A 13,438-nucleotide genomic window follows, 5' to 3' on the forward strand; every position below is an offset into this window, starting at 1 on the left:
CCCCCGCCGCGTTATTAATATCCAGCCCCAAGGTGCGCCCGAGCCCTCCCCTGCCGCTCTTAACCCTTTGGGGCCCGGCCCGCGGGAGGGGCTCGGGGTGCGCGCGGGGGGTCCTGGGGGGGGGCGGGCGGGGGTCGGATGCTGGGCTGCAGCCTCAGAGTCCCCAGCAGCTGGCACCTCCCTGGCCCCTGTGCCACTCAGGGAGGTGCCATCCTTGTCCCCAGTGTCCCTCCAGGTGCCCTCCATGCCCTCAGTGTCCCCAGCAGCTGGCACCTCCCTATCCCCAGTACCCCTCCAGGTGCCATCCTTGTCCCCAATGCCCCTCCAGGTGCCACCCCTGTCTCCAGTGTCCCTTGGGGTGGTGCCATCTTTGCCCCCCTCCAGGCGCTGTCTCAAAGGGCAGACAGGACCCAAGCCCTTGGTCCAATCCTGCTCCGTGCCCCCAGTTGCTGGGGGGGGGTTCGGTGCCACCTAACAATCTGCTGGGGTGGGGGAGGAGGGGGCGAGGAGGGGGTCTTGAGGTGCCAGGCGCTTGGCAAAGATCAGGGTGCTGGGCGGTGCTGTTCCCCCACCCCCAAACCCAGCACCCTAAGGGCTCCCAGGGCAGGGCAGCTCCAGCCTGGCATCGAAGGGGTTAGGGTGGCACCTGGCGGGGCGGTAGGGGGTGTGCCTCCACCGCCGGCGGGCACTGCAGAGCGGGCAGGATGGCACCTGGGCACGAAGGCGCTGAGCTCCCGGGGAGGTACATCCAGGACGCGGGCACTGGGATGCTCTACAAGCGAGGACGGCTCCTGGGGGAGGTAAATCCTTCAGCACCCCCCCGGCCCCGCTGGGCACCCCCGAGTGGCATCACACCCCACCGGCGGTCCGAGGTGTCCTGCGGGGCACCCTCCGTGCCCCTCCCCGGCGAAAGGGAAACTGAGGCAGCGGGGGAGATGCTGGAGCCAGTTGGGTGTCCCCTGAGCTGCTCGCCCCCGCCCCTGGGAACGGCACATGGGCACTCGGGGTGCCAGGCTGCCCAGCTCAGCAGGATCCTCCCGGCAGGGCGCCTTTGGGTGCTGCTACCAGCTGGCAGAGTTGGCAAGCGGCAAAGTCTACGCAGCAAAGGTCATCCCCAGAGCTCGGCTCGCTGCGGTGGGCACCAGGGAGAGGGTGAGTCTGGGGGGGGTGTGGGGGGATGCCCACGGGGACCCCACAGCCCTGCCTTTGCCCCTTCCTGCTGCCATCCTGGTGCCCCCAAAGGCTGTGTACCCGGGGGGGTGCCGCAGGTGGAGCGGGAACGTGAGCTGCTGTGCCACCTGTGCCACCGCCACATCGTCCGCCTGCACGGGCACTTCGCGGACCGCGGCCACCTCTACCTGCTGCTGGAGCTCTGCAGCCGGGGGGTGAGTGAACAGCTGGCACCGCCCCCGTGCCAGGGCTCCAGCAGGCTCCCGGCTGGCACCTTGCGCCTTTCCCCAGTCCCTGGCTGGCATCCTGCGGGCACGGGGCAGGCTGCGGGGGCTGGAGGTGAGGTTCTACCTGAAGCAGATCATCGCGGGGCTGAGCTACCTCCACGGGCAGGGCATCGTCCACCGGGACCTCAAGCTGAGTGCGTGGGGCACAGCTGGGCAGCTGGCAGGGTGGTGCCCACCCCACCCCCACCCAGGGCTCATCTGCCTCTGCAGGCAACTTCCTGGTGACCGAGAAGATGCAGGTGAAGATTGGGGACCTGGGGCTGGCACAACGGCTGGCACCGCCGGGCCGGCGCTGGGGGTGAGTGGGGTCGTGGTGCCACCCTGCTTGTCCCCTCGAGGTGATGCCAGGCTGGGTGCCACCCTGCTTGTCCCCCCGAGGTGATGCCAGGCTGGGTGCCACCCTTTTCCCCCCCCCAGGGTGCTGTGTGGGACCCCCAATTACCTGGCACCAGAGGTGTTGGACCGCAGGGGGCACGGAGTGCCCTCGGATATCTGGGCTCTGGGCTGTGCCATGTAAGCAGGCACCACAGGGCGGGCAGGGGGGGCTGCCCCATGCCCCTCTCAGCTGCCAACCCCCCCCAGGTACGAGGCCCTGACTGGCAGGGCTCCGTTCGAGGCGGCCCAGAGGCAGGAGCTGTACCGGCAGATCCGGGGGGGCACAGTACCAGCTGTGCCCGCAGCTCTCAGCCCGTGCCCAGGCGCTCATTGCCCACATGCTGCAGCCTGAGCCCACGGCACGACCCAGCCTGCAGGGCATACTCGGGCACAGTTTCTTCACCCAGGTGGGGGGCACAGCGCCCACGGGCACGTGGTGGGGGTGTGAGGAGGGGTCTGTGGGCACAGGGGTGGGTATGTGTGTGGGGGCTCAGTGGGCACATGGGTGTGTGTGGGGTCAATGGGCACAGGGGGGTGTGTGGGGGGGTGCCAGTGGGCACATGGGGGGGTAATATGTGTGGGGGGTGCCAGTGGGCACATGAGGGGGGGTATATGTGTGGGGGGGTCAGTGGGCACAGGGGTGGGTATGTGTGTGGGGTCAGTGAGCACATGGGTGTGTGTGGGGTCAATGGGCACAGGGGGGGGTGTGTGTGGGGGGGTGCCAGTGGGCACATAGGGGGGTATATGTGGGGGGGGGTCAGTGGGCACATGGGGGGGTATATGTGTGGGGGGTGCCAGTCACTGCCTCTTGCCCGTCTCACCCAGGGCTTCACCCCAGCCAAGCTCCCAGCCCATGCCTGCCACTGGGTGCCCATCGTGGTGGGGCAGGAGCTGCTGTGCAGAGCTCTGCACTGCTGGTGAGGGGTGGAGGGGTTGGCAGTGCTGGCACTGTGCCCTCTGCCATCTCCTCTCCCCCTCCCCAGCGAAGCAGCAGCTCCCTGGGCTGGCAGGACACAAACGGGCACCGAGGGAAAGTGCCAGGAACTGACTCGGATCCAGCCATGGGAAGCAGCAGGGGTGGCAGGGGGGAGGTGACTGGCACAAAGGGGGCAGGGGGATGGTGACTGGCACAAAGGGGCACCGCAGAGCAGTTTGCCCTTAAAAGAGTTAACCTGAAGAGCTCAGCCCCGCGGAAGCCTCCTCTGGGTTCCAAACTGGGATGGGCAGAGGATGATGAGGGAGGGGGAGGAAAGGTGCCCAGGGTAGCACTTGGAGGGGGCACGAAGGTGCCCTGGCACTGCTGGCAGCAAGGGGAGGGAGGAAGCGCAGGGAGGGCTCTGCTCGGCCTCGGCTCTTTGCCCCCCCAGAAGGTGGAAGGAGAAGCTGAGAGCTCAGCACAGGACTCTGAAACCAGCCCCAGTGCCACCTGCTGAGCGCCTGGCACCAGGGGGTGCCCTCGGGGGGGCACACACACAGGCAAGAGGCTCGACGTGGCCCCAGCGGGCACCAAGGAGCCACTTGGCTGTCTGGTGTGGCAGGGCAGGAGAGGGGGCAGCGAGGGGGGGTGGCACCAGCTGCCCTGTGGCACCGGGGGGGGTCGGGACTGGGGGCGAAGGAAGCCAAAGCTGCTCCAGCGCCACAGCCCAGAGGGCAGCAGGAACCAAGGGAGGAGCCCAGGTGGGAGGGCACCACAGGGCCAGGCAGGGCCAGCAGCTCCCACCTGCAGCCCTGGGTGCCAGGGTGGGCACTCAGCCCCTTGCTGGCACCCTCCCTGTGCTTAGACCACTGAGCAGCTGCAGGGACTGATCCTGCAGCCCCCAAAGGGTGGCACAGAGGGCAGTGAGGGGGGCGTGGGGCACCAAAAAGTGCCCTCAGCACCTTCTCACCACAAAGCCCTGGCACTGGCAGGAGCTCACAGCTCCCCTCGATGCCAAGGCAGCAACCTGCCTGCCCTGTGCCCTTCCATGCTCCCTCAGCCTCTGCCCAGAGGGTGCCCAACCCACAGCTGGCACCAGAGCTGCCCTCCTGCCTGCTGGGGCACCAGAGGGGTGAGCAGAGGGAGACAGACTATGCCCTGCCACACCATAGCCTGCCACATGGGCACTGCTTTTAGGCCTTCTGCTGGAGAAGGGAGCAGCTGGGAGGGGGCAGGTGGCACATCCTGGCTGCTGCCAAGGCTGGGCAAAGGGTTTGGCCTCCACAGCCCAGCACCACACCCAGCCAGAGCTGAAGGCCTGGCACGATGCCCACTGGGTGTTTTCACCCCCTGGCACCTACCTCTGCTGGTCGAAGCTTGTCCCCTTTGCTCCTCTTCCCACAGCCCTCCCCTGGCTCCCAGGTGCCAACGAGAGCAGCACAGCCACAGCCCTGCCCTAAGCTGGCTCTGGGCACAGGCTGCCGAGGGCCTGGCAGCATGGTGGGGGCCAGGCCATGCCCCCTCCCCCCCCCCCCCTTGCCCTGGGAAGTGCCATCTGCGTGTGCCACTCCCCCGGCGACAGCTGAGTGCCTCAGGGCAGGACGCTCAGGAAGGGCAGAGGGCTCAGCGCTGGCACTGCCCAGCTTTATTCCACAGCCACAGCTGCCCGCGGGGGCAGCCAGGGGGGGAGCAGCTCCTGCGGGGGGGGAGCAGATCCTCGGAGATCCCTGGAAGGAAGGTAGGGAGCAGCTCCCGAGCTGGAGGGAGCAGATCCCTGGGGTGGGGAGCAGCTCCCGGGGAGGGCAGAGCAGCTCCTCAGAGTGGGGAGGGTCTGGGGGGGGTCTCTGGTGGAGAGAGGAATTCCTCAGGGTAGGAGGCAGGTCCCAGGGGGAGGGAGAGCAGCTCCGCAGGGGGGGGAGCAGGTCCCTGGGGTGGGGGGGAGCAGCTCCTGACGGCAGCAGCCCCTCAGGCTGTCTGTCTGCGGGCACAAGCCGGGCACAAGCTGGGCACCAGCTGGGCACAAGCCCAGCCCCGAGCCTCGTTTCCTCCAAGGAGGGCATCTGAGACCTGGGGACTTCCCCTCCCCCTCCCCCCCAGCTGGTAACTGAGCCTGGGGCAGGGACCGGCTGCGGCCCCCGGGGCGCAGTGCGAGCAGGCAGCGCAGAGCCCGCGGCGGAGCCCAGCGCCGGGAGCAGCATCCCGGGGGGCAGGAGCCGCTCCGGGGACAGCAGCGCCCGGCCCGGGGGGACCGGAGCGGGGACGAAGGAGCTGGCAGGGCTCGGGGAGGGCTGCAGCAGCTTCTCAGCAGGCCGAGGGCAGGGAGTTGCTCTCCACCCTCAGCCCCTTGCTGGCCAGGAAGGCATCCTGCTGGGGGTCCCGGCCCAGGAACCGCCGCAGCATGGCAGAGGCGTCCAGGGAGCCCCCGGGGCGCAGGATGCACTGCCTGTAGTCCATGCCCACCTGCGGGCAGAGACAGAGCTGCCCACGCTGCCACCCTCCTGCCCATGCTGCCACCCTGCTGCCCACACTGCCACCCTGCTGCCCTCCTGCCCACGCTGCTGCCCTCCTGCCCACGCTGCCACCCTCCTGCCCACGCTGCCACCCTCCTGCCTTCCTGCCCACCCTGTCGCCCTCCTGCCCATGCTGCCACCCTGCTGCCCTCCTGCCCACGCTGCCACCCTGCTGCCCTCCTGCCCACGCTGCCGCCCTCCTGCCCACGCTGCCACCCTGCTGCCTTCCTGCCCACCCTGTCGCCCTCCTGTCCACGCTGCTGCCTTCCTGCCCACCCTGCCGCCCTCCTGCCCATGCTGCTGCCCTCCCTGCCCACGCTGCTGCCCACACTGCCCCCCTCCAGGGAGCTCCCAGGGCACAGGCTGCAGCTCCTGTAGTCCATGCCCCCCTGCAGGAAGAGACAGAGCTGCAGGGCTGCCACCCTGCTGCTGACACTGCCACCCTCCTGCCCACGCTGCAGCCCTGCTGCTGCCCTGCTGCCAGGCCAGAGGCTGCCAAGCTCCCGTGCCCACCTTGCAGTTCATGATGCCCTCCTGCTTGAAGCGGGTGTGGAACATGTCCATGGAGTAGACCTCGCTCCACAGGTAGCCATAGTACTGCGCGTCGTAGCCGCCCGCCAGGTGCCCGAAGGTGGCTGGCATGTTGGTGCCTGGGGGCAGGGGCAAGGGCTCAGTGCCCACAGGGTCAGGAGCAACGGGAGAGAAGAGCCCAGCCCTGTGCAGGGCAGGCACTGGGCACTGCCAGCTGGTTCCAGCTCCTTCCCAGCCGCGGGGGGAACAGGGAAGGATTTCCCAGGTGCTTCAGGATGGGCTCAGCCCTGCTCTGCCTGCAGCCAACTGCACCCCCGGGGCACTGCCAACTGCATCCCCCGGGGCACTGCCAACTGCCCCCCCCCGGGCCACTGCCAGCCAACTGCCCCCTCCGGGCCACTGCCAACTGCCCCCGCTGGGCCACTGCCAGCCAACTGCCCCCCTGGGCCACTGCCAGTCAAGCTGCCCCCCCCGGGCCACTGCCAGCCAAACTGCCCCCCCTGGGCCACCTCCACCTGACTGACTCCACTGGGCCACCTCCAGCTGTCCTCCACTAGGCCACCCCAAGCTGCCCACCCTGGGCCACCTCCAGCTGCCCCCCCCACCATGCCAGGCTGCAGCCTCAACCTGCAGCAGGACCTGCTTGAGCCAAGCTTGCATGCCAGGCCCGGAGAGAATGAGTGAGACCTCCTGGCCCCCTGCCCTGGCATGCCTGGGTACCTGGGGTGGCAGGGACCCCCAGCACCTCCTCACAGAGCTGGGCAAACACCTCCACGGGGTCAGCCTTGGTCTGGGTGTGCAGGGCCTGGTCCACCTTGGCCAGGACGATCTGGCGCAGGTTGAAGAGTCCTGGTGGCAGCAAGGAGGTGAAATGAGGGCTCCAAGGATGGCACAGGGGCACCTCCCACGGGCAGAGTGTGCTCAGGGCCTGAGCCAGCCTGGTGCTGAGCACCTCCAGGGAGGTTGTGGAGCACAGAAGCACCAAATGGGACGGAAGAACCTCCTGAGCTTGGCCTGTGCCCACCTCTGCAGCCTGCCCAGGGCTGGCATCCCTGCCCTCCAGCCTGGCTGCTGCACCACACAGCTTGGTGTGGGCAGCAAACTTGCACTCAGTGCCTCTTGCCCACAGCACCCACAAGGATGTTGAACAAAACTGGTGCCAGGACTGATCCCTGAGGGCTTCTGCTTGCCCTTGGCCTCCACTTGGCCACGGAGCCACTGAGAGCCATGCTCTGGGTGAGGGCACCGAGGCCATCTAGTGCCAGCTGTACCCACCGGTGTTTGCCTGCCTGGACTTGATGAGCTTCTCCAGCAGCTGGTCAGGGATGGGGCTGCCAGTCCTGTAGTGCCCAGACATCCTCAGCAGAGGCTCCTTCTCCCACACCCAATTCTCCAGCATCTGGGAAGGAGCCTCCACAAAGTCCCTCTCCACGTGGGTGCCACTGAACATGGCAAACTCAGCCTAGGGGACAACAGAGTGGGCACAGCTGGCAGCTTGCCCAGCAGGGAACAGGGGTTGGGAAGGGAGCTCACAGCTGAGCCAGCTGAAGGGGTAGGGAAAGCTCCTACTAGAAGAGGTCACTCAAGGGCCTCATCCAGCCTGGTCCTGAGCATCTCTAGGGAGGTTGTGGGGCACAGAGGAAGAAGTGAGGGTGAGGAGAGGCTGGCACAGGTTTGCCCAGGGAGGTTGTGGGGCACAGAGGAAGAAGTGAGGGTGAGGAGAGGCTGGCACAGGTTTGCCCAGGGAGGTTGGGGGGCACAGAGGAAGAAGTGAGGGTGAGGAGAGGCTGGCACAGGTTTGCTCAGGGAGGTTGGGGGGCACAGAGGAAGAAGTGAGGGTGAGGAGAGGCTGGCACAGGTTTGCTCAGGGAGGTTGGGGGGCACAGAAGCACCCAATGTGATCTTCGATCACATTGGGTGCTTCTGTGCCCCCCAACCTCCCTGAAGATGCCCAGGACCAGCTTAGGGCAACCCCCAAACCATCTCAGCCTGGCAGAGCAGGGGGCAGGGACCTCTGCCAGGCCTCACCTGAGAGCAGAGCTGGTGCATGACGTGCCCAAACTCATGGAAGTAGGTCTCCACCTCGTCGTGCTGCAGCAGGGAAGGGGCATCTGGGGTGGGCTTGGTGAAGTTGGCAACCATGGCAGCCACTGAGATCTGGCGGCTGGAGTCGGGCAGGAGGCAGCCTGGCTGCAGGCCAAAGCAGGCAGCATGCCCATACTTCCCTTCCCTAAGGTGGGCACAAGGCAGGAAGGGGTAGAGGGAGCAGTTGGCACCCACCTCACTTCACTCCTCCTCTCCCCTCCCAGAGGCAGTTGTGGGTTGGGTAGGTCGGTGCCAACCTTCCCTGGCATGGGCACAGGGGCAGCTCACAGCAGCACTGGGTGCTCAGGGCCTGATCCAGCCTGGTGCTGAACACCTCCCTGGGCAGACCTGTGCCAGCCTCTGCCCACCCTCCCCCTCTCCTCTCCCAGCTCAAAGCCATTGGCACTGCCAGCCCTTGGCCAAAGTCCCTCCCCACAGCTCTCCTGCAGCATCCTTCAGCTACTGAAGGCTGCTCCGAGCTCTCCCTGGAGCCTTCCCTCCTGCAGGCTCAGCAGCCACAACTCCCAGAGGAGAAGCTCCTGGGGGTCCTCCCCCCCCCAAGCCCTCTCCCCCACCTCCTCCAGCCTCTCTCCCCTCCTCTTCCCCAACCCCTCTCACTCCTTCCTCAACCTCTCTCCCCTCCTCCCCAGCCCCTCTTTCCCCTTCCCTCTCCCCACTCTTCCACCACTGCTCTCCTCCAATCCTTCTTCCCCTCTTCCCCCAACCCTTCTCCTCCTCTTCCCCCACTCTTCTCCCCCTCTTCCCCTGCTCCTCTCCCCAATCCTTCTTCCCTCTTCCGCCATCCCTCTCCCTCCTCCCCCACCCTTCTCTCCCCTTCCCCCACCCCTCTCCTCAACCCTTCTCTCTCCTCTCCCCCAACCCTTCTCTTCCCCAATCCTTCTCTCCTCTCTCCCCAACCCTTCTCTCCCCTTCCCCACCCCTCCTCTCTCCCCTTCCCCACCCCCTCCTCCCTCCCCTCCCCCTCACCGTGGGTAGAGGTCCAGGTAGAACTTCCCAATGACCTCCCCGGAGGAGGAGTCCTTCACGGTGTAGAGCTGCACGTCCTCGTGCCACACCTCAGCCTTCTCCTCCAGCTGGAAGCTGAGCCCCAGCAGCTCCTGGTAGATGGCCAAGAGGCCTGTGGTGACCACCTGCATGGGGAAGAACTCCTTGAGCAGGTTCTGGTCCACGCTGTACTTGGTCTCCTCCACCTGGTTCATGTAGTAGCGCATGTCCCAGGCGTTGATGCGCGCGTCGAAGGCCAGCCCGCGCCTCTCACACTCCTGCTGCTTCAGCTCCAGGATCACAGCCCTCTCCTTCTCCCCAAGGGGCTTCAGCTTCTGGGCCAGCTCATCTAGAAAGGAGCCCAGCAGAGCAGGACTGAGTGCTGGGGGCAGCAGCAGCAGCAGCAGCAGCCCAGGGCTGGCTCCGCTCCAGCCCTACCCAGGAAGGTGGCCACAGCCTGGCTGCTCTTGGCCATGTTCATCTCCAGCACGAAGTCTGCGTGGGTGCTGAAGCCCAGCAGCTTGGCCTTCTGAGCCCTCAGGTCCACCAGCTCCTTCAGGATCAGGCAGTTCTCCTGCAAAGCAAGAGGGGCAGGGGTTAGGCAGGGGGGAGGGAAGGAGGGCGCGGGGGGAAGGCTCCGCCGCCTGCCCAGGCCCCCGGAGCTGAGCTGGCAGCAGCAGAGCTTCCCCTACCTCTTTGCACCTGGAGTTGAACATCTCCTCCACCCTCCTCCTGGTCTCAGGCACGTAGCACTTCTTCAGCAGAGGGAAGTAGTGAGGGTACTTCAGGGTGACCTTCAGTTTGCCATCCTCTGTCTTCTCCAGGGAGTTGAGGAAGTCCTCCGGGAGCCCCCCTGGGAGAAGGCAAAGCAGACAGGGCCTGATGGGGGCCTCAGGTCTGCACAGCAGCAGAGCTCCTGTGGCCAGAGGGGTGCAGGCACTGGGGGCCCAGCACTGGCAGAGAGTTAAACCCCCCCCCTCCCCCTGCAGAAGCTGCTCCCTACCCAGCTCCTCCCTGGAGAAGGGCAGGTAGGTGGTGTCCTCGTTGAGGTTCTTGTTGAAGTCTATGCAGAGCACACTCAGCTTCTTCTTGATGGCTTTGATTTGCTGCCACCGGGAGGGAAGAGTCAGCCCAAAGGAGGGAGATGGCAACGAGCTCCTCTGGCCACCTGCAGCCAGCAGCCTGCCTGCTCAGCTGCCCCCAGGCCTGCCCCTTGGCAGCCTCTCCAGTGCCACGCTGCAGAATTAACTGCAGCCAGGCACTGAGCCCCCCAGCCTGGCACAGGCTCCCTCTGAGCACACCTGGTAGGGAAGCAGCCAGCTCAGCAAGCTCCCTGCCAGCCCAGGGCCTGCAGGTGTCTAGCAACAACCTCCCCTGCCCTCCTTTCCTGCCTCCTTCCAGCTCCTTCGCTGCGCTGCGGCAGGAGGGAGGCCCTGAGCAGCTCAGTCCCCACCCAGCACTCTCACCCCAGCCCCAGGCAGGGACCCTCCCCCCAGCTGCCCCTTTGGATGGGGGATGCTGCTTCCAGCTCTGCCATTCCAGCCCCCCAGAAGCCCCCCAGCAGCTGCAGTGTCAGCCCCACCCCAGCTTTGGAAGGGTCAGCGTGGAAAGGAAGAGGACAAAAGGGGGCATGAGGCCAGCCAGAGCCACAGCAACCAGGGGGAAGCTGCAGGAGCCTGAGCCTGCCCTGCCCTCTGCTCCTGCCAGGCCTCCTCTGGCTCTGCTCTGCCTGCAGCTCTGTGCCCTCACCTCCTGTGTCTCCTCAGGGAGGTGCAGACCATTCCTTCTGCCCAGCTTGATCAACCTTTCCAGGTACCTCCTGGCTTCAGGCTTGAGGGAAGCACTTTCTGCTTTCTCCTGTTAAAACAGACCCCAGCAGCTCGGGGGGGGAGCAAGGCTGGCACAGCACCCCCAGAACAGGACCTGGGGGCAGGAGATTGGCACCACAGAGACCCACACCCCACAGGAAGGCTGGCACAGGTTTGCCCAGGGAGGCTGTGGGGCACAGAAGCACTCAATGTGATCAAAGATCAAAGATCACATTGGGTGCTTCTGTGCCCCACAGCCTCCCTGGAGATGCTCAGGACCAGCTTAGGGCAACCCCCAAACCATCACAGCCTGGCAGAGGAGGGAGCAGAGACCTCTGCCAGGCCTCACCTGAGAGCAGAGCCCTTCCCCATGGCAGCACCCAGCCCTGTGCTGGGTGAAAGGAGGCTCTGAGGATGGGGACTCTGATACCTCCCTGGGCAGCCTCTGCCAACCCCTGGCCAAAGCTGTTCCTTCTCCCCAAGCTAACCCTGCCCTGGTCCTGCTGTCAGCTACCTGGGAGGAGAGGCCACCTTGGGCCTCTCTTCAGCCTCCTTCCAGGCAGCTACAGAGAGCAAGGAGGTCTCCCTCAGCCTTCTCCTTCCCTTCAGGCTCCCTCAGCATCACCTCCCAAGATTTGCTCTCCAGACCCCTCCTGGGCCCAGGGAACAGAACTTGCTGCGTGCCCAGGAGGTTCCAGTGCCCTGCTGAGAGCGGGCAGCAGCCTGGCAGAGCTCACCTGGAGCCAGACAATCCTCTGGTACACATCCTGCCTCATGCTCATCTCCACATCGAACTCAGAGAGCTTCTTGTCAGCCTCAGTGCTGGCTGCTCGGATGTCCTTGCAGGGAGAGACGTGCTGGGGGAAGTCCAGCATGTTCCGACGGACTGGGGAGAGAGGGAGGCACTGGGGGGGGAGGGAGAGGCACTGGGGGAGGGCAATGCAGTGGGGTTGTTGTGAACCCTGCCCTTGGCCTCGTTCAGTCTCACCCCCTTGGCCTCTGCCCGCCCAGGTCCCCCTGCAGGGCTCTGCTGCCCTCCGGCAGCTCCTCACTGCTGCCAGCTCGGTGCCAGCTGCGCTGACGCCAGGCAGGGCTCCCCCCAGCGCACACACACCTGTGTACTCCACCTCCACATCCGCCAGCGCCTTCAGGGTGTTCTCATAGGACACCTCCCCCCGCTCCTGGGCGCCCACTCGGTCGTACACCAGCTTGGTCCGCTCGGTCAGCTCCGCGGCCATGCTCTCGATCTGCTCGGCAGTCAGGTCCCACCTCAGCCGGTTCGCCGCCAGCCCGGGGCTGCGGCTGCCCACGACGCTGCCTGGGCAGGAAGAGCTCTGGGTGAGATCCGCTCTGCAGCGAGCTGGGAGGGAACCGAACCGCAGCTGCAGAGCTAAAGCCTGCCGAAAGCACCGCGGGGAGCCGCCGAGCCGGCAGGCAGCAGCAGGCAGGCAGCAGCAGGCAGCAGGCAGGCAGCAGCGGGCAGGCAGCAGCGGGCAGGCAGCAGCGGGCAGACAGCAGCAGGCAGCAGCGGGCAGGCAGCAGCGGGCAGGCAGCAGCAGGCAGGCAGCAGCAGGCAGGCAGCAGCAGGCAGGCAGCAGCAAGCAGGCAGGCAGCAGCAAGCAGGCAGGCAGCAGCGGGCAGGCAGCAGCGGGCAGGCAGCAGCAGGCAGGCAGCAGCAGGCAGGCAGCAGCAGGCAGGCAGGCAGCAGGCAGGCAGCAGCAGGCAGGCAGCAGCAGGCAGGCAGCAGCAAGCAGGCAGGCAGCAGCAAGCAGGCAGGCAGCAGCGGGCAGGCAGCAGCGGGCAGGCAGCAGCAGGCAGGCAGCAGCAGGCAGGCAGGCAGCAGCAAGCAGGCAGGCAGCAGCGGGCAGGCAGCAGCAGGCAGGCAGCAGCAGGCAGGCAGCAGGCAGGCAGGCAGCAGCAAGCAGGCAGGCAGCAGCAAGCAGGCAGGCAGCAGGCAGATCGTTCCCCGAGCGCTCTGTGCCCTCTCGGCCACGGCAACCCCCCCGCGGAAACCTGACCCCCTCCCGGCCATGCCCCGGCAGGTGCCGCGGCCCACGAGGGGAGGGGGAGGGCTGCAAACGGCTGTGCCCAGCCCGGGCAGGAGCTACGGGACACGGAGGGGACAGCGCAGGCTGCTGCCGCCCGCGGCCTCCCGCGCAGCCCTCCCCCGGCTCCCTCCTCTGCCTCCCACGGCCAGGCCGTGCCAGATCCTCGGCCCCGCTGCTCCCCGCCCCCGCCGCCGCTCAGCTGCCCCCCCCTGCCGCCCGGTACCTGTGGGGGGGGCCATGCCGGGGGTGCCGCGGGGACCGGGAGGCCCCAGGCTGCTGACGAGGCCGGGACGAGACCGCTCCGGCCCCACGCACCGAGCATGTGCCCCAACCAGCGAGGCGGGGAGGAGAGAGCGGCCGCTCAGGGGCATTCTGGGAGCGTGGAGGACTAGGCCGCACTCCGCTTCCCTTCACCGCACCCAAGGCTGGAGGGAGCCGAACCCATCCCATCGCTGTCCCGGGCTCGGCCCCAGTGGCTCCGGCAGTACCCCGGGAGCGGATCGCGGCCGGAGCAGCGGCGCGGCCGAGCCGCCCTCCTGCCCGTTCCCATGGCAACGCCCCCGTCTCTATGGTCGGGCCCAGGGCGGAGCCAAACCCTCCGGTCCCGCCCCCGAGCCCCGCGAGGCGCGCATGCGCACGGCCCGCACCGCCTGCCTTGACCCCGCCTCCTTCTCCATATAAGGCTGTGTGGGCGGGGCGGGCG

General features: G+C 67.0%; 2 protein-coding genes across 3 annotated transcripts; one reads left to right on the plus strand and one right to left on the minus strand.

Moving 5' to 3' along the window:
- Positions 1-626: 626 nt before the first annotated feature.
- On the plus strand, positions 627-2,234 carry LOC135192269 (inactive serine/threonine-protein kinase PLK5-like). Its single transcript, XM_064175270.1, has 7 exons — positions 627-800; positions 1,045-1,152; positions 1,269-1,385; positions 1,462-1,591; positions 1,668-1,755; positions 1,875-1,970; positions 2,040-2,234. The coding sequence occupies exons 1-7, from the start codon at positions 705-707 to the stop codon at positions 2,182-2,184; spliced, it is 780 nt and encodes a 259-aa protein (XP_064031340.1). The 5' UTR covers positions 627-704; the 3' UTR covers positions 2,185-2,234.
- A 2,144-nt stretch (positions 2,235-4,378) lies between these two features.
- On the minus strand, positions 4,379-13,319 carry THOP1 (thimet oligopeptidase 1). Of its 2 annotated transcripts, XM_064174766.1 has the most exons (13): positions 12,959-13,318; positions 11,802-12,005; positions 11,425-11,573; positions 10,629-10,736; positions 9,883-9,985; positions 9,572-9,732; positions 9,318-9,453; positions 8,862-9,228; positions 7,818-8,019; positions 7,065-7,251; positions 6,510-6,638; positions 5,772-5,908; positions 4,379-5,208 (listed from the first exon to the last, which is right to left on the minus strand). In XM_064174766.1, exons 1-13 carry the CDS (start codon positions 13,104-13,106, stop codon positions 5,050-5,052), a joined length of 2,190 nt encoding a protein of 729 aa, XP_064030836.1. In that variant the 5' UTR covers positions 13,107-13,318; the 3' UTR covers positions 4,379-5,049. The 2 variants fall into 2 exon arrangements, with proteins under 2 accessions (XP_064030836.1, XP_064030837.1); XM_064174767.1 differs by lacking the exon at positions 6,510-6,638 and having other exon boundaries at positions 12,959-13,319.
- Positions 13,320-13,438: the final 119 nt, after the last annotated feature.

The sequence above is a fragment of the Pogoniulus pusillus genome, chromosome 41 (assembly GCF_015220805.1).
Source record: "Pogoniulus pusillus isolate bPogPus1 chromosome 41, bPogPus1.pri, whole genome shotgun sequence".
Lineage (NCBI taxonomy): Eukaryota > Metazoa > Chordata > Aves > Piciformes > Lybiidae > Pogoniulus > Pogoniulus pusillus.